General features: G+C 46.0%; 2 protein-coding genes across 13 annotated transcripts in view; both read left to right on the top strand.

Annotated features, from left to right (window-relative positions):
• The window catches only part of magi2a (membrane associated guanylate kinase, WW and PDZ domain containing 2a), a 56,636-nt gene extending 41,297 nt beyond the window's left edge, over positions 1-15,339 (top strand). For 7 of the 11 annotated variants that reach the window (XM_077593876.1, XM_077593884.1, XM_077593882.1 and 4 more), the window contains 11 exons: positions 6,214-6,795; positions 9,024-9,062; positions 9,137-9,252; positions 10,191-10,383; positions 10,463-10,675; positions 10,734-10,919; positions 11,010-11,202; positions 12,093-12,300; positions 12,370-12,522; positions 12,582-12,720; positions 13,916-15,339. In XM_077593876.1, coding sequence (XP_077450002.1) covers positions 6,214-6,795; positions 9,024-9,062; positions 9,137-9,252; positions 10,191-10,383; positions 10,463-10,675; positions 10,734-10,919; positions 11,010-11,202; positions 12,093-12,300; positions 12,370-12,522; positions 12,582-12,720; positions 13,916-14,205 — 2,312 coding nt within the window. In that variant the 3' untranslated portion in view covers positions 14,206-15,339. Of the gene's footprint in view, positions 1-6,213; positions 6,796-9,023; positions 9,063-9,136; positions 9,253-10,187; positions 10,384-10,462; positions 10,676-10,733; positions 10,920-11,009; positions 11,203-12,092; positions 12,301-12,369; positions 12,523-12,581; positions 12,721-12,812; positions 12,925-13,915 lie in introns of all 11 variants that reach the window. The other 4 variants (XR_013298336.1, XM_077593883.1, XM_077593881.1 and 1 more) reach the window with 4 other exon arrangements.
• A 1,937-nt stretch (positions 15,340-17,276) lies between these two features.
• The window catches only part of LOC144068725 (fatty acyl-CoA reductase 1), a 23,056-nt gene continuing 13,808 nt past the window's right edge, over positions 17,277-26,524 (top strand). For both annotated transcript variants that reach the window (XM_077593452.1, XM_077593451.1), the window contains exons 1-4: positions 17,277-17,524; positions 20,439-20,699; positions 25,449-25,624; positions 25,705-25,884. In XM_077593452.1, the coding sequence (XP_077449578.1) occupies positions 17,516-17,524; positions 20,439-20,699; positions 25,449-25,624; positions 25,705-25,884 (626 nt within the window). In that variant the 5' untranslated portion in view covers positions 17,277-17,515. The remainder of the gene's footprint in view (positions 17,525-20,438; positions 20,700-25,448; positions 25,625-25,704; positions 25,885-26,524) is intronic.

Raw genomic sequence — 26,524 nt, 5'->3', positions numbered from 1 at the left:
CTGGGAAACCGTACTCCTATAGGTGGGCCGCGTCAATATTTTGGCCCAATTTCAAACAGTATTTTGTGTTCAAACATTTTGGGACAAACCACTATGCTTCCTGTAGGCCTGGACTATCCCAATATATTGCACATATTTGAAACAACACCCCACAAACAAAGTATTGGGACAGACCACTCTACCGCCTATGGGTGGATTGTCCCGATATTTTTGCCCCAACTTTAAATAAAATCCCACAAATAAAATTATCGAGTATACGTTCGGTTGGCAGACTCTTCCAATATTTTTGCCTCATTAAAAAAATAATTACAGACGCTCCCCTACTTACGAACATTCGAGTTACGAACAACGGTACATACGAACATGTCTGCAAATTGCGTTTATGTCGAAAAATGTTCGTAAGTTCGATTTTGTATTGCGCGCCTTTTTCCAAGTAGTGCTTCTTTCCGCCGCTAATACCGACGCCTGGCGCTGTGATAGCTCAGCTCACCTAGCATCCACCTTCCTCTGCCCAGTTCGTTGCAATGCGGAAGTGCGTGAACGTATCTCCAGTGCGCAAAGAACCTTTTTCATTTGTATCATTAAATATCTCGTGCATCCATTATTGAATATGGTTGGTGAAAAGCGAAATGCTTCTATTGAGGGAGGTGCAAGGAAGAGGCAAGCCATTTCATTTGAAGTGAGTGGCAATAATAACGAAGCTTGATGCACGTGAGAGTGGTGAGCGTTGCACGTATATGTACAACTTGAATCGTTCAACCGTCAGTACCATTTATAAACATAAAGATCGAGCAGCAGGACCCAAATATTGAACGTTGCACAAAGTTTGCAAATCAATTGAATGATGCCATACAGTGCTACCGCATCATTTATGATGAAAAAAAGAAAACTGCAATCGTCATTAGATAGCTTCTTTCGGCCAGTTTCTAGTAAATCTCTCTCTCTCTAATGTATGTATACAGTACTGTATGTATTCTCTCCATTTTATTATTATTTTTTCAGTACAAACCAGTGTGTGTTACTTATACAAGCCTTAGACATACAAATGCACGTATATAAACCTTCAATATACTTATATAGGCCTTAAACATACATTATAATACAAAATATAGCACTGAGCAACTTACGAACAAATTCAACTTATGAACAATCGCTCGGAACCTAACTCGTTCATAAGTAGGGGAGCGTCTGTAATTAAAAAAAACTCCCCAAACCAAAATATTGGGACATTCCACTATACCGCCTATGGGTGGACTGTCCCGATATTTTTGCCCCAAATTTAAATAAAATCCCACAAATAAAAGTATTGAGTATACTTTCTGTTGGTAGACTCTTCCAATATTTTTGCCTCATTAAAAAAAAAAAAATTAATTAAAAACTCCCCAAACAAAACTATTTGGACATTCCACTATACCGCCTATCGATGGACTGTCCCAATATTTTTGCCCCAAATATAAATAAAATCCCACAAATAAAAGTATTCAGTATACGTTCTGTATTGGTAGACTCTTCCAATATTTTTGCCTCATTAAAAAAAAACTCCCCAAAGAAAACTATTGGAACATTCCACTATACTTTCGGTAGTTGGACTGTCCCAATATTTTTCCACCAATTTGAAACAACACCCCAAAACAAAACTATTGGAACAGACCACTTTACCACGTGTATGTGCACTGTCCCGATATTTTTCCCCATTATGAAAGAACACTCCACGAACTAAAATATTCGGACACGCCCACTATACCTTGTTCCCAATTCTCCCATTAGTCACAACTCGATTCCCATTCCGCAGCGTGACTATCTTTCGTGCAGCCATTCCCCAACTTTTTAAGCCATCCCACAAAATTAGCGCTCCCCTCACTCCCGCTCGCACACGCCCGTTAAAAACATGTCCAAACAGAGCCTCCCGCGCACACCCATCTTCAATCCAGCCTCCCAGACGCGGCGTCCTACTTCTTGTAGCCCACGCAAGACACAAAAGTGCTGCCGCGGAGGTGTGAAATTCCCGCTAACGTTATTTGGGCGGATTTGTCCGCCTCCCATCTGAAAGCGCCACAATGACACGTGGGAACGCCAGGGAATTTTCTGTCGTCAGAAAACACAAGCTTACTCCGTCGACGAGCCGTCACCTCCGTTGACATCCCCGGCCGGCGTAAAACTGATTTTTAACGGCTGTTTTTACGAGTCGGAGTTGGCCGTCCGCTGAAGGTCGCCGAGGAAAGCGCACGCTTTGTGTTTTAATCAATGCGGAGGACAACGACACAGGCAGACGTTATTTCTCTGAATTAAGCGCACAAATTGAGAGATTGACGATGCACGTCCGACCGTGTGACTCTTTTCCTCTTTCTGCTGTGAATAAGAATGAGCTTATCACTATTAGACGTGCGCTGAACGTTTGTTCATTAGCTGACAGCCCTCCCAGTTCAAATGGATGGGATGGCTATAGGCGTCGGTGGCCGACGGGGGGGGGGGGCTATGGGGTGTTGAACTATACAGTGGTACCTCGAGATACGAGCTTAATCCGTTCCGGGACTGAGCTCGTATGACAAGATTCTCGTAACTGGAGGTAAAGTTTCCCATTGAAATGAATGGGAAACAAATTAATTCGTTCCAACTCTCTGAAAAAAACACCAAAAACAGGATATTGGATTGAATTTTTTTTTTCATTTCTTATAATTCGCCATATATTGACAAAGTAATAAATAACGAGTGGTTTAATAGAAATAAAGTGTTTAATCTAACTAAAATTGGGCGGATTTCGCCGAGGGGAGAGAGAGACGCACAAAAGGGGCGGGGGGCTTCGGTTTGTTTTCCACACGACGCACTCGTAAACAGAACAAACACTCCACCCTCACGTTCGCTATCCATGGGCTGTTTGCTGTCGTACTATTCCCTTGAAAATATTCCGAAAATGATGCACACAAATGTCCTCACAATCGGAGAACGCACGACCACTTGCCAACGAGCAGCAGTCTTATCAGCGATCGCCCCGCTGCTCATGGGAGCTTCGGGGGCGCTGGCTAGCGGCTCCTTTTAGCTTGTAGCATCTGTGTTCGCATCCCCTCGAACGGCGCCTATGATAGAGTTGCTACCGGGGATGCTGTAGCGAGCCAGTGCCCCCGATGTTCTTATGAGCAGCCAACGAGCAGAGTCTTTTATCAGCGATCGCCCCGTTGCTTATGGGAGCTTCGGAGGCGCTGGCTAGCGGCTCCTTTTAGCTTGTAGCATCTGTGTTCGCATCCCCTCGAACGGCGCCTATGATAGAGTTGCTACCGGGGATGCTTTTGCGAGCACGAGTATACTTCATTACCCAGAAAGCCCTCTTTTCACCGCGCATGCGCGTTGTGCGTTTCCTGGTCTGAATAGCTCATCCGGTGCTCGTAAATATTGTTATACACGAAAGATATGCCAAAAAAAATGCCATGGCAACCTGGCTTGGTCGTATCACGAAATTTTGACCGCATCACGGGCGAATTATTCGAACGAAATTTCCCCCGTAAGACGAGCATTCCGTATGACGAACGGTCGTATGACGAGGTACCACTGTATATATATATACTTTCCACGACAACGCACTCGTAACCGAACAAACAAATTTAAATTAACTTGGATTAATATATAGAGACACACTCAAACATACGTTTAATGTAAACTTACACAAAACTGAATTCTAATTTTGTTTTATATTTTTATACCTTCTCCTGGCCGGGTTAGCTGTTTGCCACGCCTCCACCCTCACGTTCGCTATCGATGGGCTGTTTGCTGTTGTATTGCCTTCAAAATATTCAGAAAATGATGCACACAAATGTCCTCACAATAGGATAACGCATGACCACTTGCCAACAAGAAGTAGTCTTGAATGAGCGATTGCGGGAGCTAACAGCCTAAGGATGGAATAACACTGAAAACATGCAACAGCTAGGCTTACCCACATATTGATTGTGGGTAATGAAGTTTTATTCTGAGAAAGGGTGCCATTGGCTATCAGTGTTGTGTGCACGAGTATACTTCATTACCCAGAAAGCCCTCTTTTTGCCCGCGCATGCGCGCTGTGCGTTTTCTGGTCCATGTGTAGGAGAAACTCGTGTGAAGAAACCGTTCAGTGCTCGTAGATATCTGTTATACACAAAAGAGATGCGGCAAAAAGACTGCGTTACAATGATAAACAGCCTCTCATGCATTGGCCACCTGGCTTTCTCGCATCTCGAAATTTTTCTCGTATCTAGAACTAATTATTCGCTCGAAATTTTCCTCGTATCTCGAGCATCTCGTAGGTAGAGCTGCTCGTATGTAGAGGTACCAGTACATACATACGTACATGCGTACACATACAGTTGTGGTCAAAAGTTTACATACACTTGTGAAGAACATAATGTCATGGCTCTCTTGAGTTTCCAGTTATTTCTACAACTCAGATTTTTCTCTGATAGAGTGATTGGAACAGATACTTCTTTGTCACAAAAAACATTCATGAAGTTTGGTTCTTTTATGACTTTATTATGGGTTAACAGAAAAAGTGATCAAATCTGCTGGGTCAAAAATGTACATACAGCAACACGAATGAGCAATTTTGGTGACTTAGAAAGTTGTGTCAGTTAACTGAGCTTCATAGCATGGCCTCTTAACTACTTGTGAGTGATTATGAGTGACTACAGCTGGTGACTTCTCTGAGGCCATTTAAATAGGGCTCATTGGATGCAAACGCCCACAAACGCTACAATGGGAAAGTCAAAGGAGCTCAGCATGGATCTGAAAAAGCGAATCCTTGACTTGAACAAGTCAGGAAAGTCACTTGGAGCCATTTCAAAGCAGCTGCAGGTCCCAAGAGCAACAGTGCAAACAATTGTTTGTAAGTATAAAGTGCATGGCACTGTTTTGTCACTGCCACGATCAGGAAGAAAACGCAAGCTAGCACCTGCTGCTGAGAGAAAATTGTTCAGGAGGGTGAGAATTCAACCGAGAATCACCAAAAAGCAGATCTGCCAAGAATTAGAAGCTGCTGGAACACAGGTGTCAGTGTCCACAGTCAAGCGTGTTTTGCATCTCCATGGACTGAGAGGCTGCCGTGCAAGAAGGAAGTTCTTGCTCCAAAAGCGGCACCTTAACGCTCGACTGAAGTTTGCTGCTGATCACATGGACAAAGATAAGACCTTCTGGAGGAAAGTTCTGTGGTCAGACGTAACAAAAATCGAGCTGTTTGGCCACAATGCCCAGCAATATGTTTGGAGGAGAAAAGGTGAGGCCTTTAACCCCAAGTACACCATGCCTACCGTCAAGCACGGTGGTGGTAGTATTATGCTGTGGGGCTGTTGAGGTGCCAATGGAACTGGTGCTTTACAGAGAGTAAATGGGATAATGAAGGAGGATTACCTTCAAATTCTTCAAGATAACCTAAAGTCATTAGCCCGAAGATTGGGTCTTGGGTGCAGTTGGGTGTTCCAACAGGACAATGACCCCCAAACACACATCAAAACTGGTACTGGAATGGCTAAATCATGCTAGAATTAAGGTTTTCGAATGGCCTTTCCGAAGTCCTGACTTAAACCCCATTGAGAACTTGTGGACAATGATGAAGAAACAAGTCCATGTCAGAAAGCCATCAAATTTAACTGAAATGCACCAATTCTGTCAAGAGGAGTGGTCAAAGATTCAACCAGAAGCTTGCCAGACGCTTGTGGATGGCTACCAAAAGCGCCTATTTGAAGTGAAAATGGCCAAGGGACATGTTACCAAATATTAGGGCTGCTGTATGTATATTTTTGACCCAGCAGATTTGATCACTTTTTTCTGTTCACCCATAATAAAGTCAGAAAAAAGAACCAAACTTCATGAATGTTTTTTGTGATGAAGTATCTGTTCCAATCACTCTATCAGAGAAAAATCTGAGTTGTAGACACAGAGACAGACACAGAGACAGACACAGAGACAGACACAGAGACAGACACAGAGACAGACACAGAGACAGACACAGAGACAGACACAGAGACAGACACAGAGACAGACACAGAGACAGACACAGAGACAGACACAGAGACAGACACAGAGACAGACACAGAGACAGACACAGAGACAGACACAGAGACAGACACAGAGACAGACACAGAGACAGACACTGATTTATTGCAGTATTTTGGTCAAAGGTTCCCACAAAAATACCCCTCCTCCCTACATGTACAAGAATCCAAAATGACGTTCCCGCTTGTCCCCTTCCAGGAGATGTCATTGTGTACATCAACGACGTGTGCGTGCTGGGCACCACCCACGCCGACGTGGTCAAACTCTTCCAGTCTGTGCCCATCGGGCAGAGCGTGACGCTAGTGCTCTGTCGCGGTTACCCTCTGCCCTACGAGCCCGAAGAAAACAATGGCAACGTCATCACCCCGCTGGGCGTCGTGGAGCATCGCCCCCCGATGCCCAACGGTCGCCCCGGTTACGACAGCTATCTGGACTACGTCGCCCGCACATCCCGCTCGGTCCCGGACGCCCAGCAGTTGCCCGACACTCACTCGGACACCCCGGACAGCGGGTCGGTGGCGTCGCAAGGCGAGTTGCTGACGCTCGCCCTGGTGAAAGGCGGCGACGGCTTCGGCTTCACCATCGCGGACGGCGTGGCCGGACAGCGCGTCAAGCAAATTCTGGAACCTGCCTGCTGCCCGGGGGTCAGCGAGAGCGACCTGATCGTGGAGATCAACAACCAGGCGGTGCTGGGCTGGAGCCACGCCCAAGTGGTGGACCTTCTCAAGGAATGCGCCGTAGGTTCCGAGACGTGTCTGGTGGTGCAGAGACCCGTGCCAGGTAAAAAATAATAATAATTAAATACTCCGCTTTTCAACCGTGTATAAAGTGTCACGTCGTTAGATATTTTAGGAAGAAAAACAATGGCCAATACAAAAAAGTGGACTGACTTTCCGACTGAGAAGCGTCAAATTCTATTACGTCATTCGATGCCACAGAGGGCGTTTGGCGTCCAATCCATAGGACTGGAATTATGAACCTTTTAATCCCATTATACTAGCATTCAGTTCAATTCAATTACCTCAACTAGCTCCCATGGATGGCAATAGAGGACTAATCCATTTGACTAGAACTGGAAATAATATAAATGTGGAGCTGTCACAAAATTACAAAAACGTACACACTTTTGATTCCTATTTGCGCATTGGCTATAGACGACATATCCATTTTGTCTGCTAGCGACCGACCTCCCGGTCGAAATGAATTGGACGCCTCTCATCGTCTATGTGTTTATCCGCACTTTATTAGCTACGCTATTGGTGGACAATTGCAGTGTCATTATTTTCCTTCACTACAACTGAGAACAGATGAACTGCTTTTCCTATTGATACGCAACTTTGGCGCCCCCCTCGACTTGTAAACTTCAAATCCGCACCTCCTTCCGCATCTTTTCCGGCCGTCTGCTCGGCGTCGCGCCGATTCTCGTCTCTTCGTATTGGCGCCCGCGGGCTCGGCTCAGGTCCGCCACGCTGATCATCCTAAAGTGTTATCTTGCGCTTAAACGGTGACATCATGTGACACCGCCTCCGCGCTTCATTAGGCGCACCTGCACAATACGTCGGGACGAATCATCATTACGGATGGGAAGAAAACGTTCCGTCGTCCGCTCGCTCGCTCCGCGCGACCGGCCCAAGACCATCTTTGAAAATACAGTAATATCTTGAGATACGAGCTTAATGCTTATGTCAATGTACTCATATCGCAGATAAATTTTTCCCATGTCAAATAACTAAATACAAATTAATTCATCACCACCCTCTGCAAAAAAAGATAAAAAATAGGATGTTACGATGCAAATACATGTTTTTAATTGTTGTAATTCACCACCCACACTCACAAAGTAACAAATAGCAATCTAGTGGTTATAATCTGCAATAAAATGTGACATTATTATGTACAGTATTGTACAGAGTTCTTACCTTTGAGACCGACGGTAGCGACTAACGGCGGAGGAGAGAGACTCGACACGTTCGGTTCTCAACACATTCGAAAGTAGCTGCTTCCTCCTTGCCTCACAAGTCTATCCCCAGTTCGTTTTTTAAAGTTATTAAACCAGCCACGACTACGCAGCTTTAAAAGTACCACCTGCTGCCGCATCGTATGCTAGCACGTCAAAATTGTCTCGTATCTCAGGGCAAAAATTTGCTGTTAATTTTCCTCGTATCTCAAAGTTCTCGTATGTTGGGACACTCGTATGTCAAGGTATTACTGTTGGCGTAAGTACGCGCAGACGGGCAAGAGGCAATAAATGAGGATTCACCTGCTTAAGACACAACATTTATAGACACGAGGCCATATGCGTCGTAAAAGCCGTCAATAAAGATGATGTTCTTTGCGGATTGTAAAATGTTCCCTTGTAAAATGGCCGACATTTCCCCCCTGCGCTGCAATTTGGCCTGGCGGATGGGGCAAGGTTTTGGAGTTTATTCAAGTGGCTCTATTAGTATTGTAAAAAAAAAAGGGTACACTAGAGGTTATGTAGAAAGGTCCATTTGGAATAAAATGAAATGATGACATACAACTGTCTCGGTAGGAATAAAAATAATATGGCTGCAACACTAGTTTTGTTCATCGTAACTTTTCAGGTAGCGTAATGGCTATCGCTGAATTTCACCTTATGTTGGAACCCAGATTCGAATTTGTGTTTTATTTGCGTATTTGCTGTCGCAGTTCCAAATAGATTTAAAAAAAAATTGCGCTTGTTCATTGGTGAAACACAGTGACTTTGCACTGCAAAATGTCCTCCAATAGCCACTTGATTTTAGCCATTTTGGGTTTTTGTGTTCACTTGATTTCCCTTTAGTGGTGTGTTGTTGCGTGAAACTCATTTTCCTCTCACGCACGCACACCAGCGGTAAACCGGTGACGGGTATACTAGCCGCCGTCAGCGCTTCCTGACTTTTACGGATGTTGACGCTGAGCAGGGCCTTCCTTCCCTGGTGCCTCTTTCTCACAATATTTACCGCTAGTTTATGTTTTATGGAGTACTCTCCCATTTTTTTGTGCAGAACCGGGAGCCCCGAAGACAAGTCTTCTCACCGATTCGGGTAGAGTACCTCCGTCGGGTCCAAACCAACGCCACGACCTCTGGCGACTAATCGCGCCGTTTGTCACCTGGCAGGGTCGGATTACCAGGAGGTGGCGGTGAATCTGCGCAAACAAAAATCCGGCTTCGGCTTCAGAGTCCTGGGCGGGGACGAGGCGGGCCAGTCTGTGAGTCCAGAGACACGCCAGAAGGCTCGTACGGCGAAAGCGTCAAGCGCTCGTTTCCTTTTCAAAACATCATCATCGCGGACGCATTGCGTAAACCAGCGTTCGGTAACCTTCTTGACAGCCATTAGCAATTCCTATTTTTAAATGTAATTCCTTGAGAACCGTAGCCATAATTTAAAAGTAGAAATAAATACTTGCATTTTTGTCATTTAAACACCAAAATCAGGGGTGTCAAACATAAGGCCTATGGGCCGGACGCAGCCCACTGAAAGGCAATTTGTAGCCCATTCATACTGTAAAAACACATTTTTTGTTATTTTATTTTCCTATCCGCAGTTAGATTGGTCCTTTCGACCTGTGCAGTCAAATGGGTTGTCATCAATGAGTTATCAAGGAACCTTAAAATGCCCAAAAATCAACAGAACACAACCGACCAATAGGAAGCAACCTGGAAATTCCCCCCAAATCGCTAGGAACTGATCCATTTTTTCTTCTTCCAAAAAGTCATCTGTAAGTGACCCAAAAATATCCACTTATCAAAAGAGACATACAGTCTTCCCTCGATTATTGCGAATTAACTTCTTCGACATTTTTTTCTGCTATCAATTTTTTTAAATTAATTAATTGTTTTAAAGTTCATAAAAATGTGAAAATCCACGCTGAAACTCATAAGCGGGAGCCACTCTTGCTACGAGGACTCACCTTTAAGGGAAAAAAATTAAAAGATAGTCATAATAGGGGTGACCCTACTTCATGATTTTTCGATTTTCGCGGTCATGTCTGGTCTACATTAACTGCGATATTCGAGGGATTACTTTATACGGCTCGCGAGCCATAAATTCCTGACCCCTGGTGTAACCGAACAAAAAATTGGAACTAGTTTGCTGCTTATTAGCATCAAACATTATACAGCGTTAGCCAGGAGCTAAGTGGTTTCAATTATTTTGTGTTCCCTTTAGCAGATCCTGATCGGCGCCATCATCGAGAAGAGCCCGGCGGACCTCGACGGGCGTCTGCGGCCCGGCGACGAACTCCTCCTGGTGGACGGCATCCCCGTGGTGGGCAGGCCGCATCGCTACGTCATCGACCTGATGCACGCGGCGGCGCACACCGGACAAGTCGATATGGTCGTCAAGAGGAGGAAGCAAGCCGCAGGTTGGGAGGTTTTCGTTGGATTTTTGGACGGCAGGCCTAAAACCTTCTTTGAAATCCGCCTCCGCGACTTGTACCGTAGCCGAATCCTGTCAGGAGAACGGCCGCCATTCGGGATCGGCGTCCACGCAGCACAGTTCGCCGCGCAGCGACTCCACGTACGCCAACAGCGCCGGCACAGCTAGCGAGGGCGCCTCGTCCGGAGGCGACGTCCTCATCCACCGAAAGGAGAGCGAGGGCTTCGGATTCGTCATCATCAGCTCGCTCAACCGACCCGAAGCGCCCGCCGCCAACCGTAAGGAATGCCGTCCCGGCCGGAGAAAAGTCCTTTGCCCACCGGTCCCGTTCCACAGCGGTGCCGCACAAGATCGGGCGCATCATCGAGGGCAGCCCGGCAGACCGCTCCGGCAAAATGAAGGTCGGGGATCGCATCCTCGCCGTCAACGGGCAGTCCATCGTCAACATGCCACACGCCGACATCGTCAAGCTCATCAAGGACGCCGGCCTCAGTGTCGCGTTGAGGATCGTCCCGCAGGAAGGTTTGGGCTCCGGCGAATTTTCTCCACGTCTCAAAGACGTACACATTGAGAAAAAATGTTTGCGGCTTTTTTTTTACGTCTGGGTTCCAGCCGAGGCCAGCAACCCGCCGTCGGTGCCCACCTCGGAGAAGCAGAGCCCCAAGATGCAACCGCCCCCTGTTTTGGTCTCGCAGCCAAGCCAGGGACCACCCCCGTCGGGCCAAGCTGACGGCAAAACCCAGCAAAGTCCCATAGGCAAGCAGCAGTCCGCCCCTCCCACCCACAGCTACCCCCACGAGGGCAGGTAAGTTGAGTTAGATTTTCCCAAAAAAGTATCGGCTACCACACGAGTCACGACCGTCTGTCGGAATGAGTATCGCATACCTGTCAACCTCGGCCAATTTCTCTCCTTATTAATGATTGCAGTTTCCCTTATTAAGCGATTAAAACCCTACCAATGCAATGCAGCATTTTATTCACCCACATATTTACCGCACTTAAAAGTCTAAACTTTTCTCCAAAGTGGACGTGGTGCCTAATCAGTATGCACTAAATTCATGATTCTGTAGATGTCGCTGTATGACGCTGACACCTTGACTGTCTGGGTACATTGCTTACTGACGTGCTATATTCATATAGTGAAAAGGCAGATGTGACTGAGCGCATGCGCATATCATGCTTAAAGCATGACAAAATTAGCAGTCGACGATGACGTTTTCGTGTACTTGAAAAAAAAAATCCTGTACAAAAGTTGTTATACGGCGTACACAATTTGAAATGATCAAAAAACGTAGAAAACACTGGAAAACGTATAAGTTGACAGGTATGGTATCGGACCCAAAGAATTGTATTAGTGCACGTATAATCGATGCAAATACCGTACGATTGAATATACGGTTGGTTGCTACATGACTGGAAGTAGTCTCCCCACAAATTAATGTATTATTCCTTCTAGTCAAGAGTTTTTGAATTTCATAAATGGATTGAATTTCCTTGGCTGCATTGCCAGAAGTCCAGTTCATTTTGAGCTCCCAGTTCAAATCGATTGGGCGTCAACTCCTGACAAAATCATTCAAAGAGTTTAGTAATTGAGTACTTTTTAAGAGCCACTTGATTGGATGTCTATCACCATTGGTGGCACTGAAAGATTTTAGTACAGTTGGAGATGTCCACATCGATCACATGTAAAATCAGTTACAGATCAGAGGTGAAAGCCCGTCAGGATGTGAAACCAGACATCCGGCAGCCTCCGTTCACCGACTACCGGCAACCGCCGGTAGAATACCGGCACCCCCCGGTGGCCGACTACCGCCAACCACCCGCGCTGGACTACCGGCACCCGCCTCTCTTGGACTACCATTCGCAGTTTGCCATCCCGGACTACCGAATGCCACCGGTGCAGGTGAGCGACTCAAGGCCGGATGGGTCAAAGGTCCTCCCCCAAAACACCCCTTTTTTGGGCGGCTTTCAGCTCTCGCAGGACTTTGACTTCTTCACCGTGGAGCTGGAGAAGAGCCTCAAAGGTTTCGGGTTCAGCATCCGCGGAGGCCGGGAGTACAAGATGGACCTGTTTGTCCTCCGACTGGCCGAGGACGGTCCTGCGCTGCGCAACGGCAGGATGAGGGTGGGCCCCACTCGACCCCGTTCCTGATTGGATCTTTCCATTCGGCGTCTTTTCTTCAGGTGGGCGACCAGATCATCGAGATCAACGGCGAGAGCACGCGCGACATGACCCACGGACGCGCCATCGAACTCATCAAATCGGGCGGCAGGCGGGTACGTCTCCTCCTAAAACGGGGGACGGGTCAAGTCCCCGAGTACGGTGAGTCCTAACTTTTCCCGTCTCCTCCATTTGGAGACCTTGCGGCTAATCCTGTCTCGCGCGGTCGCCACGTCGCTAACTGATTGCTCTAGGTTGTCGCCCCCCTTTTTTTTAGGAATGGTATCTTCCGCTCACTCCATGTGCATGAAAAGTGACACACATGGTGCCCCCTATTTGGTCCTCATGGGGCACCCCAAGGACACGGTTTGTGCCCGAGACAATCGTTTTCTTCTGGCTGTCGTGATGTGTGTGTTCCTTATATTTGGACGCCGTCGCTTCGCCTCTCCTCGAGTTGAAGTGATGTCATCTTTTATTTGTTGTTTTCATCGTCATACGTCACCCCGCTGATCTCATTTGCATACAAACAGCTATACAAATCATGTTGTTTATGTGGTTTGATGTGTATTTTTGTGCAACTCGCTAAACACGCTAATATGCTAGGTGGACATAAGTATCGGGACATGTATTTGAAGAATACCATTCTTTCATCCTGTCGTTTCCTGTTGCCATAGTAACCGTTGGATTTAAGAACTCAGTGGCATGCTGACGTAAAAGCAGACATTTTGGAAAAGTGTTTTTTTTTAATTACAGTAATTTCTCAACTATGAGATGTACTTTATGATTTCCATGCTGGAAAATGGATAGATGACATCACTGATGGCTATATGCATGTTAGGCTATCCAATACAAATTTGTAATTTTTCACATTAACCCTTTCAAGTACTATGGTCACAGCAGTGGATATGTATTCCCAAGTTACTACTATACTAAATAGGGACTGCAAATTATTACCCCATTAGGCACAGGTTTGAGACCCCTGTCCTACAGCAATGTAATAAAACAAAAAAAATTGAAGAAAAAGAAAGCATATAATTTGTAAACAATAAGGTGCAATATTGGCCTGAAAGTCAAGCTTTTTTGCTACATTTTGACACATTTTGCCAATTTCCCTTGGACTAATGTAGAATTCAAACAGAATTTAGTGCCTTTCTAAGCAAAAACTGTCTTATACATGAGAAATTACAGTTTCTATTCCTGTCGAGTTATTCAAGCAGTAAGCATGCTTGTTTGCCTAACAAACATTTGTTGTTGTTTCTTTAATTTTTTTGACTGTTGCAGTGGCATGCGTCTGATGGGAGGTTTTTTTTTGTGTGTGCCAGTTTTGACCCTAATCCCGCCGTGTGTCATTTTCCAGGCAATGGCGTCTCACGGGACCCTCGGCCTTCATCCTCTCCAAGCCTGCCGGAAGTAGCCTCGAGGACCGCATCCTTCCGGCGGTGGCGAGCAACGGCGGCGGGTCCGCCGAGCTGCACCTGCACGCTCGGCCGAGAGATTCCCCGGACAAAGCGGCTCTCCTGGGCCCAGGGAAGATCCCCGGACGGCGCTAGCGGCGGGCGGGAACGTCGGGCAGGTAACGGATGGACCGAGCCAGGAAACCGTCGCCGTTCCTCAACTCCTGATTTAATTTATTTGACCGCCGACTAAATTATTGGACACCATCCACCTTAAAAACTGGACGTGCATCCACTTTTGTCGGAGAAATCGGCCGAACTGAGAAAGCAATCAAATGCAAGCAGTTTTTTTCTTTTTTTACACCTGGACATGACGGGAACGCTTTTCTCAGACTTTGCCTTAACCGGACTGCGTCGGGCCGAAAACAGAGGCTGAGAAATGACGCCGAGGAGGGCAAGGAGTGCCTTAGGAAGGGGCGAAGCATCGACGTTTTTTTCCCCCCCCCAAAAGGCTGCTAGTAACCGTGACGACCATACGTGACGTACTGTGAACGGGACCATGTCACGCTTTCGCTTCATGTCCTTAACTGTGCCAAAACGTCTCGGCCCCTGTGCAGTTTTTTTCTACAATCAATCGCGTCCCACCGATGATGCGTCAAAGCAGATGAGGTCTCCTCGGTTGCCGTGGTAATGAGGAACCAGCAAGCACAGCGTTGAAGCATCTTTCTTTTTTTCCTCACTTTTGTTGGACGACAAAAACCAAAATGTGCGTCTGTTTGTGTGTGTGTGTGTGTGCGTCTGTGTGTGTCTGCGTCTGTGCGTGTGAGTGTGTGCGTGCGTGTGCGTGTGCGTGTGTGTGTGTGTGTGTGCGTGTGTGCGTGTGTGCATGTGTGCGTGTGTGTGCGTGTGTGTGTGTGATGACACACAGATCAGAATCACTGTGTATTGAAAAAAGGAAAACTATGAAACAAACAAAAAATAATAGATCTTAGTTCTGTCGGCAGAGTTGTAGGGAAGAGGACCAATTATTTTTTATGATGAAAAAAGCAGCGCTAAGAAGATAACTTTTTTGGCTTCCCAGAAATCAGAAAAATACTCTTGATGAAGAAAATAAAACTTTACTTGCTAGGTTTTTTTGTTTGTTTATTCATAGGCCGAATTCACCAGGCTGATTATTAATAACAGTAGCCTTTTATATTTGATTGACCTGAAGCGTCTCCCTGTGCACGAATAGAAATTTAATGTTAAATTAGCAGATTTTCATTTTGAGTATGATTCACATTTGTGGTTTCTTACTTTACTGCTCCATTAATATCTTCAACGGTGTGCAACAATCCTTATTCATAAAAAAATACTGCAGTTGATAATTAAACAGCATTGCACTTTATTTGTATTGTTGTAGCCTCCTGATTTCTCCACACGAGTGCACTACGACTGAATAATTGTTGCCATTTACAGACAGTCCACTGGAGGTCAGTGTCGACACATTTTTGCATCTCTTACTTTTATATTCTTCACAATGTGTGGTAATTTGGATTTCCAAAGGGGTATTTGTCATTGTTCTATTTCAGTCACACTTTCTGTGGGTGTATTTTACCTTCACTGCGCTTGAATTAAACTTCGTCTTCTATTTTTTCCCACCCTTCCTCTTTCTAAACAGTGCGTGGTTTCCAATTAGAATATTTGATTCAATCTAAAAACAAGTTGAAAGAAAACATGTCCAACCACAAACAATCATCATACGTCACGGGAGTGTTCCTGAGCAATTAAATTATATCGGGAAAGTCAGGTGACTCATAAAACTTGTTTTACTGGAAGAAACAACTTTTCATGGCACCACAAACCCATATAAATGCTAACAGTGTCAATTTTTCAATTTTATTTTAAACTTTACACGTTCTCCAACAGTGCAGGTGTCACATTTTCTAACATCACATGTGCATAGAAGGCCTGTTTTAGAAGGAAGTATGTTATCTTAGCAGGTTCTGTGCAGACACTTGCCGGCACAAACTTGCATACTTGACATTTCCCAGACAGGGCTGCTGCTTAGCTTGTTCTGCCATTTGCGCACATCATCGTCAGAGTGCTTTTTAGATGTTCTCTGTATTCCAGCAACATGACATCCAATCGCGTGCTTCTTTTCATTGTTCTGCTGTGAATTGAACTGAGTTTATCACTCGCAGAGGTCCAGCCTTTTGACCTGGGATGGTTACCAGCGAATGGACAGACCATTACTTTGAGTTTATCACCAGAAGATGTCCAATCAATGTGAATTCAGAGGGTAGCAGCCAATGAACAATATTTCATTAGCTTGCATAGAAATGTAACATTTCAACGTTCTGTCTGAGCTCCGCGCATCAACATGCGTTGTTTTGATTGTTTCATCTACATCAGCGCACCCCGAAATTCCGCCCCTGGTCACCATCAAAATGGATTGGGCATCTCAAGCAGCCAGTGAGTTTAAATATATTTTTTAAAAATACATTAAAAAATAAAAAAGAGTTGGCCCACTTTTTCTCTAAATCACTTAATTTCATTCACGAGTGATTGATGTTGTCATTAATTTAATCTAATTTCTGAACCGCTTTATCCTCACTAGGGTCATGGGGGGTGCTGGAGCCTATCCCAGCTGACTTCGGGCCAGAGGCGGAGGACACCCTGAATTGGTGGCCAGCCAATCGCAGGGCACAAGGAGACAGACAACCGTTCACGCTCACACTCATACCTAGGGGCAATTTAGATTGCCCAATCAGCCTACCATGCATGTCTTTGGAATGTGGGAGGAAACCGAAGTACGCGGACAAAGCCATTGCAGGCCCGAGGAGAACATGCAAACTCCACACCGCTGGACCGACCTGGATTTGAACCCAGGTCTCCCACTGTGAGGCAGGCACGCTAACCACTCATCCGTCAGGCCGCCCCATTAATTTAATAAAAACATGATTAAATAAATGGCCCAAATGCAATTTACTTAATGTGTGAATAAATAAACTTTAGCCATCTATGACATTAACTCATTGCCCACCATTGACGGCTATAGACGACCACACTAACCTGAACGAATTAAAGACCAGCAGGCATTTCTAGAAATATCTCCATTGCGCCTCCAATCTAATTTTCACCACTTTAATAATTCTTGATACATTTTTTGCGCTAGACACTGAACGAATGGGTGATTTAATTATACAAGCAACTAATTGATTTTAATTGATAAGAACGTCGTCCTGAAGTTTCCACTTGGAAGAAATTCGAACGGGATTTTGCACATGGTGAGCCAAAAGCATGAGGAAATGGGTGGGGCTACGGGTGGGGTGACACACAGACACAGACACGGACACACACACACACAGTACCCGCTCATTCAGCGTGGTGCGGGGCGGGCGGCTACCACATTTGTCGACGTCGGGGCCGGCCTGAGATTTTTCCCCCCCTCCGCGACGACGGTAGGAGCATCCGAGTTGATTGAGGGGGGTGGCCGGTGGGAGGAGGCAGAGAAACCGCAGCTGCCGCACCGCACAGCCTCTTTTGACAGGCGCGAGAGGACGGAAGCAAGCTCGCCGCTCATGTCTACGGTAAGAAGCCGCCTATTCCGCCGCTTTTGGGGGGCCGCGAGCGTCGATGGCGAAACCGTGGTGGCGTCCCGCGGTCTTCCCATCGCAGCGACTGGGCTTTTTGTCGCCTGCGTGACACCCACGCGCCTCGGGCGGACGCGTTTGAAACACTACGTGGTGCCATTTAAACACCTGGGTCGTTTGCGGGGTGAGTGGTGACGAGGTGCTAGCATAGGGGGGCCGGTTGGGGACCGTCTTGTAGCCGCCTTTGGTGGCTGGGCGGCGGGCGACGCGAGAGGCAGTGCGCCGCCGGTTAGCCCGCACCCTTTAGCACGGAAAGTACAGGAAACGAAGACGCCGGGCTTCGAAATTAAACTTACAGCGTGTTATTTGGACACGAAAATGGGGTTTTCAAGTCTTTAATTGTGAAGTTTAATCAGTCGATTTGAGTACATCCTTATTTTTTTGGGCAACTTGTTAAGTCAGTAAGCTGGTAGTAGCCGCTTCCAGACGAATCCACGTACTAAAACGCTCCTGTTTTAAAGCTGCAATGTCAAAAATTGACCATGCCTTTAACTACGACTATAAATGATCACATATGAACGATATTCAACATGTGAGTCCGTGCCAAATGTTCCTGTGATTAGGTTTTATCCATTCCTCGTCGCTTTTATCCTCGTACCAAACCGGAAGTTTGCGCTCATGTCATGCTTGATGAATGCGTTTGACTGGGTTGATATCATTTGAAATGCCAAATATATGATGTGGTATGTTGACTTTTTTATGTTAAGATATCTTATCTTATGTTTTACTCCTAGTAAAAGATTTTTTCTGCATTCCAACCGACAACATTATGTAAAAGCCTGGGAGCAGCTTTTTTCTCCCAAATCTTTGCCATCAACTTTCATTGCCTCTCAATAACTCCATCTTTACTTGTGCTTTTAATAACCGCAGACGGGCTTTACTTGGGTCGCACGACATTGAACCTGATGTAGAAGGGCGTGGCACTAATAGTGTGTCATTGCCAGTGATGGAGAGGCCTGATGTGACTAATGACCATCATTCACAGGCTGTCACCCAATCCTCCATACTGTACACGAGTTTTAGTAGAACTAATGTACAGACATAGGTGGCCTCCCATGCTAATCATAGTGGACGGTCATGTTTCTACACTAAGATGAGTGTTTCAAAGTTTTTTTAGAACAGTCTTTCTTCCCCTAATGCATAAAATAGTCTATTCTTAACCAAAATAGCAGCAGCGACCGTGAAACGTAAACAATCGCTCAGATGGATTGCCGTCGGCGGCCAGGAAATTAAATGTCAGATTGGCGTTCGCAACCTTTTGACCCGGGGTGCGAGTGCCAATTTCTTGGTCTGGGCAGGGCGGCAGGTGTAATTTCAGAAGCGCAGACATCATGGCTTCCATGCATGCTGGTCTTGTCAACAGGAAACACTTTGTGCAGTCTGTGTTCTTTTATATAAATAAATAATAATAATAGTAATTTTAACAATTGGAGCGACATATAAACTATCATTTTTCTTTAACTATTAGTAGTGTAGTTTATGTACAGCATGATGTTGATGCTCCAGAAATGAAGTCGAGTCAAGTATCAACTCATTGGCTGTCAATGACAGTGGTAGACGTCCTTTTGAGCATACGCTGCCAACCCTGCCAGTTCAAATGGATTGGACATCTACCAGGGGAAAAAATCTATTAAATTCACGCAGAGCATTTTGCTTTGGATGCTTGTTGGCTAATTATATTACAAAATCCATCTCTCTCTCTACTCAAAATCACTTTTTTGTCTTAGCATGCGCATCATGCTTGTTCCTGTCAACTCGGGTTAGCGTTTATCTGACAATTCCAACCCCCAGCCCCCCTCCCCACCCTGTGGTTGAAGCGACTTGCCTTCAATCCCGCCGCCCGCTGGCTTTAAAGCAAACTAACGCGATCGTGTGAGCGTTCTATTTTTCTCCTCTGCTGCCACTCTCGCCGGCTCCTGTCCGTCCGTAATTCGCTCGGCCCGAGTGCATCTGTCGTGCTCGGCCACCCCCCCCCGCACGCACGGCCTGGTCAGGCTGACCCGCTAATGGAGGGCCCGAGGCTTCGACGCGTAGCTAGAGGGTCCAAATTCACTTGCGGGATGTACAGTGCTGCTTTGCGTTTTAAATGCGTTTGAGTTTCAGCAGTGTATAAATCAAAACACGGCGTTAATGACGTGCTGTTATTCAAAACGGCGAGCGAGAAAACACGGTATTGTTTAGTGGTGTGGGGCGGGCCGGGCTCAGAAGGATTTGGTTTCCAGGCCCAGTTGCCGGGAATCTACGGGAAGGAGGAGGCAGCAGATAATGTGTACCAAACATGACTGGCTTGGGGTCAAGTTGGCCTTGGAGAAATGTTAACACCAGTGTTGCAGCAAAACCGCTATCGCTACTTGTACGATACGAAAATTCCGTCGTCCATATTGGGAACTGCAAAAAAAATAAAAAATAAAAAAATGAGCCCATGCAGCGCAAGCGCAATGTGTTCTTTGCAACCGCTGATTGCCCTACCCAAGATGGCCGCCGACTCCCCATGTGTTATGCTGTGCCTGACTGAGCTATTGTAACAATTACTTTACAGGCGAGTATGAAGCAATTTAGTATCTTAAGAAAAAATATTGTTTAAAATTAATATATTTAGATATTGGATGTCACAAAATGGTATCAGTGCAGCACTAGTTGAAATCAACGCAGCCAGAAAATGCTACCGGTAGCTCAACTTTTTTTAGAGGGGGTTTGTCACACTCCTCTGTCAAACTTTTTGGACATTTTTTTAAAAATCAGAATTTAAAAATTCCCGTTATTATCCAACTTATAGTTGTGCTTGCATCCCGCTAGATGTTCCAGGAGGGGTCAAATGTCCCATAAGAAACGTTCCCCTGCTTTTCCCCAGGAACCGCGAGAAGGTCTGGACCCCGTCGGGGCCGAGCAAGATGTTCGAACCGGACCCTCGGACATCACCCCCGTGGCGTCCATCGCCGAATACTACGCCGGCAAGAACGTGCTCATCACGGGGGCCACGGGTTTCATGGGAAAGGTCCTGGTGGAGAAGCTGCTGCGCTGCTGTCCCGAGGTGCAGTCACTCTTCCTGCTAGTGCGACCCAAAGCCGGCCAGTCCATGCAGCATCGGGTGGACGACATGATGAAATGCAAGGTGAGCTTGAAAAGTTGAGCCCTTCCAAAAATACTCTTGTCGACTTGACGCCGACTGAATGGAAAAGTTGACATAGCTCAAGGCGGGAGAGGATAAGTCGCACCTCTCGCCTGGTCAAACTAACGTCAGGACACGGGACAAGCCTGCTTTGAAATTGAGATGTGACAGAAATACTCACGTTTGTGTGAAAAAATTGAATGGTCGAAGTAGTGCAAGTTTAAAGAAGCTTGGAAGGTCAGTCAAGGACAAAAATTCAACTTCGGGAGTCAAAGTCTAAACAAATAGTTAAGTCATTTGCATTTCATCTGAAAAATCTACTGAAGTACAGAAAGACAATTATTCCCTTCCCTCCACGTGAGTCAAATTCTCAATCAAAATGTGATAAAAACATAAAAAGGGGCAGATTAACGTCCAAAATATTCATAAAAAAGGTCTTGTCACCTTGAAACAACAGCTGTTCAACGGTGAGTTTTAATCTTTTTTAAATTCGTTCTGAAGGAGCAGGACCAGGCAGGTGGTAAGGCAGTTTAGGAGTGGGTGGGGTGACAAAGCATGACTCATCCGAGCCCAAGAATGACGGAAGACAAGGTGGGCCGATGACCTCCAAGAGATGGAGAATTCCACTTTGCCCTTCTTTCTTTTTCATCAGATCAGAACCTCGTTAACTCAACGTTCTTCAATCGTCAAGTTTTAGGGGGGTCTGGAGTAGCCATTCTTAGCGCTATAGCTAGTCGAGTAGCCATGCTTACACCCGTTGCCGGGTAACCCCATTAGAGCCATGCTCCAAAGTAAGAAGCGATCGCAATCCCTTTTGTCCTTTGACGCACGGGTCCTCCCATCAGGCGCTTGACGGAGGCGTCCTTCTACACTGGATGGCTTTTCTTTGCTTTGCGGAATGCTTCCCGCCCGCCAACCCGCTAAACACGAGAGGCCCTGTGCTTTCCACGTTGGCGCAAAAGATGGGATCCCGCAGGGAGGTTTCAGGGGTAACATCTCAAGTTTTGACTTCACGAAGGTCAAGTGTTCCACTGTCTCTTTGTATCATGCATCTGTCTCAGTGCATGGCTGAAAATGAACAATTCTTGAAGACGCCACTACCGCTTTGAATAATGCATTCAATGCATTCCAGTAGTGTGACAACATGCGAACAAGGCAATTCAGTTGGGCTACTAGCTAAGTTACACCTTAAAAGCTTCACCAGATGATGTCTGTGCTGTCGAGAAGCACCTGTTGCCAATGACGAGGCAGTGGGTCGTCCCTGGTGAGATGGTCGAAGGGGAACCAGATGCATTTCTAGGTAATTAGGCCACAAATTAGTCTAAGCAGTTTCTGAAACAAATGGGCACACGGCGTGTTCTCCTCCCTTTCCAACGTCCAATCATGTGCCTCTATTTAAACTCTGTCACCAGTAGGCAATCCATCCGAACGACTGTGGCAGCCAATCGTTTAAGAGCAATTGCCTGGCCGTCGCTCTCGCAGCGTCACTATCTCCATACGTTAGTTTGAAATGAGATTCCATCGCCATTTGGAGAAACAACACATTTCCACTCTTTATGACTCTGCCCCCAGGCCCATAAGAGACCGGATGTCTCAGGACTGTCTTGACCGTCCGTCTCTGCCAACTTTTTCTTCTAAGGTGACCGCCGCACTTTGTTGCTATGACGCTCCCCGGTTGGCGCGGCCGCTGATACGCACAAAGAGTGAATCACCAGAAGAAAAACCAGTTGTGTGCACTTGCCTCGTTAACCTGAAGACGTTGACCTTTGAACGCTCGTATTGTCAAAATACAACACATTTTACTTTGAGATTGGGTGTGATTAGCCATGGCTACTTCCCCCTCGAATGCTTCCAACACTTCAAATGCTATGGCGGGACAGTTACATCACTCTAATAATCACGTCTCACTGAGGTTGATGGATCTAGTCACCTTGAACCATCTCTGCACTCCCCAAAGACAACTGCAACGCCGGGAAAGGCTCTTTCGGTGGCTTCTCGATCTCGTGAGAGATTTATTGCTCTGCTCGTCGTAAAAAAAAAATGGAGAGTGCTTCTACTACACCCATCGACCTTGTTCGAGGCGAAAGTGACCAAGTGCAAGACTGCAGAGGCGACTATGTGGCGCTTTTGTTTGTCAGAGACTGGCACCAAAGAGGCGGAGTCGCGTCTTGCACAAAGGACGGCGTTGAAGCCGCAGTCCCTATCTGCCCTCTGCCCGACCCCGATAAACCCCGCTATCATCTTTGCGGATGACTCTCCTGCCAGTGAGGAAGTCCAGTAGCAGGACACTTAAGACAGACTTCAACTATGATAAGTGTCTGTGTCTGATAAGACCAAAACCCGGAACTCACGCCACGAAGTAAAGACGCAAAAGTGGTGCGTTGCTGTTGTTTTAATTCCACGTTTAAACGAGACTTTTGTGCAAACATTTCATGGATGCGCCAAATTGATGTTCTCTCCTCGAAATGGCGCATTAAGCGTAGTTAAAAGTTGGCTTCCACTCTTGTCTTCCGTTGACCGCAGTTAGTCATTAAGGCCATACAGACAGGTTGTTTTGCTGGCATATATAAATTGTAGAATTATCGCCAACTATTGTTTCGGAGTACGGAGGTCAGGACATCAACCAAAATTCACTTGCATACCTGTCAGGGTATAAGTTTTTCCCGTGTTTTATTCGTTTTTGGATCATTTCAAATTGTTGTGTACGCCATTTAACAACTTTTGTACGTTTTTTTTAAGTACGTTTATTGTAAAAGCGATCTTGTTTTACCCATAGAAATATAGCATGTCAGCAAGCAATGTACACAGATAGTCAAGCTCTCAGCATCATACAGCGACATTTACAGAATTTTAATTTTAGTCCATACTAAACTGCCCGACTGATTGGGCCCTACGTCCAATTTGGGGATTTTTTTTTACTTTTAATTGCGGTAAATATGTGCCACATTGCATTTGTAGGTTTTTTTATCGCTTAATAAGGGGAATATGCATAATTAATAAGGAGAGCAATTAGCCGAGGTTGACGGGAATGTACTTGTGTGTTGTTAATTGTTTAGACGTTGACTACTGGGTGGAGCATTGTCATCATTTGCATGCTGGAACAAGTTTTTTTTTGTTTTCAGACGGCGTTTCAGTGTAAACGATAAGGCTCTCCGGAAACATTGCGTTTTCTTGGTCGTTATTGCTGTCATGTAAACCTTTGTCAGCTTAACTGACGAGTTCCTCCATCAGCCTTAAGAAATTCTGTCATTCTTGAGAAAGTGCATATCCGCACAAATGAAAAGACGGCACCCGTTTGGTAGTATTTGGGCACCTTGCAGCACATGTCCGTCCCGCCCCCTCGGTGCCAGCTGCTGCCTAGCGGTGCCGTAACATTGGCATTGCATAACGTTTATTGCGGAGACCATGCGCCCCTCCCCCCGTTCCCGCTCTATCGGGCCGCCCTTCCAGGCGATGGCCTCACCACGGCGCGGCGGGATATGGATGCGGCGCACGAACGCCAACAGCTGTCGGAGTCGCATCTGTTGGTGTCGATTGGGGTGGGGGCCGATTTCGTAACCATCCCTCATCCCGTCTCCTTCGGCAACTAGAGGCTCTCTCTTGTTAACAAAAGAATAGAACTCTTTTATCGGGCAGGGGCGGGACCGTGTCCACGCAGGGTTCGCTTAATCCCCTGCTGCGTGTCGGAATGCCGCCGCGTGGTCAACTGGCAGAAGCGTCAACAGGTGCGTAGGTCACGCTGGAAGGAGGCCGCACGGCTTACCGGAACGCTTATCAGCCCACGTTAGCGATGACGTTCATCACGTGAGAGATCCGAGCTCGGCTGACCAGATTGTGCCCGCCGCTGATCATCGTCCGCCGCGTACCGTCGGACGCTGACTCAGGTTAGCAATCCCAGCTGGATGCGCTTGGGAGGAAAGCAGCAGTGGCTCTGAGCTAAATTTACGCATGTTGAAAAGCAGAAGCCTACTGGGAATGGATAAAATTCAGTCCAATCACTATCAGACAGACTCATGTGAAAAGTTACCGCATTTGTTGACTAGCATTCCGCCCGTAACAATACGAGTATCGCTACCGATATGGCACTAACTTGACTTCATCGGGAGTGTTAAGAAATAAAGTCCCAGTGCTGTGCAATATGTACTATATAATATGTATTTCTCCTTTGGCTAGGAGTCACCCAAGATGTGCTGTCATTATTTTGTGTATAAAAATTGAGTTTGGTGTTCCAAAAGTCTTTTTTTCAAAGTTGAGTCTTGAAAAGGAGGGCGTCGTCTTATATTCGGGCCAATATGGTAATATATTTTCCAGACTAGAAGTGAGATTAATTGATTTTTTTGTGTTTTGATTATTTATTAATTTTAAAGTGACATACTTGGATTCATAGTATTAATTAGATTTTTGTTTTTACTTTTCTGGATTCTCACAGATTACAGCTGTGAATTTGTTTAGTTGTTTTTTTTGTTAGTTTAGCGGTCACCTTAAAATATATAAATAAATTTCTAGCTTTCTTTGTTCATATTTTGGCTGGACCGACTAATATTCAAGTGCCATTTATGTTTTTTTCTTCTTCTCCCTGACCACTGACAGCCTGTTTTTAGGCTATAATTATCTGCAAAAACTGTTATCTTAACAGATGCCAAAAAATCCCGGTGCAGCGCGAAAATTGACGGCAATAGGCTTCAAATCTGAACTGGCACGACTGGCAGGTGACCCAAATTTGCCTTTTTCCTTTCTTCCTTATCCCGGCAGCTCTTCGACCGCGTGCGCGAGGACGACCCGTGTTTCCAGCGAAAGATCGTCCCCATCAGCAGCGAGCTGACGCAGCCGGGCCTGGCCATCGCGCCCGAGGACGCCGACAAGCTGGCCGCCTGCGTCAACGTCGTCTTCCACTGCGCCGCCACCATCCGCTTCGACGAGCCGCTCAAGTCAGCATTTGGAAGCGGTTGATCTGAGGGGAAGTAGATGGAGGGCGTGCCCGCCTGAGTGCTTTTTTTTTTCTTTTCAGGCACGCCGTGCAGTTGAACGTGATCGCCACGCAGCAGCTCCTCGGCCTAGCGCAGCGAATGCGCCACCTGGAGGCCTTCATCCACATCTCCACCGCCTATGCAAACTGCAACCGCAAGCACATCGACGAAATCATCTACCCGCCGCCCGTGGAGCCACGCAAGCTCATCGAGTCCCTCGAGTGAGTGACCGCTCTATTTTCCGGAACGTACCTAAACGTCGCGGGTGGCTTGTTCCAGTCGGATACCTTAATTATTGGGTGATATGTTCATTTGTATCTTCATTTTTAGTTGACATGATTTATTTTATAGCTTGATTTTGATGGATTTCTTGTTTCTTTTTTGTGAGGAACAAAGTATTAGTATGAATAGCATATTCATAGTATTAAGTAGTAGTATTAAATAGCATTTAGTCTAAATAGATTGGACATCTACGTTTTCTCCTAACTTCAGTGGTACCCCGAGATACGAGCTTAATTCGTTCCGGGACTGAGCTCGTATGTCGATATTCTCGTAACTTGAACGAACGTTTCCCATTGAAATGAACTAAAAACAAATTAATTTGTTCCTGAAAAAAACACCAAAAACAGGATATTGGATTGGAAAAAATTGAACGTCTAATTCGCCATCTATTAAAAAAAGTAACACAACTAGTGGTTTAATAGTAATAAAATGTGTTTAATAGTATATTAAAATTGAACGGATTTCGCGGAGGGGAGAGAGAGACGGACAGAGAGAAGGGGGGGGGGGACTTTCCACGGCAACGCACTCGTAACAGAACAAACAAATTTAAATTAACTTGGATTAATATATACAGACACT

Source organism: Stigmatopora argus, chromosome 23 (genome assembly GCF_051989625.1).
Source record: "Stigmatopora argus isolate UIUO_Sarg chromosome 23, RoL_Sarg_1.0, whole genome shotgun sequence".
Lineage (NCBI taxonomy): Eukaryota > Metazoa > Chordata > Actinopteri > Syngnathiformes > Syngnathidae > Stigmatopora > Stigmatopora argus.
Note: the sequence above shows the minus strand (reverse complement) of the source record. Positions and strands in the feature narration are given on the sequence as shown.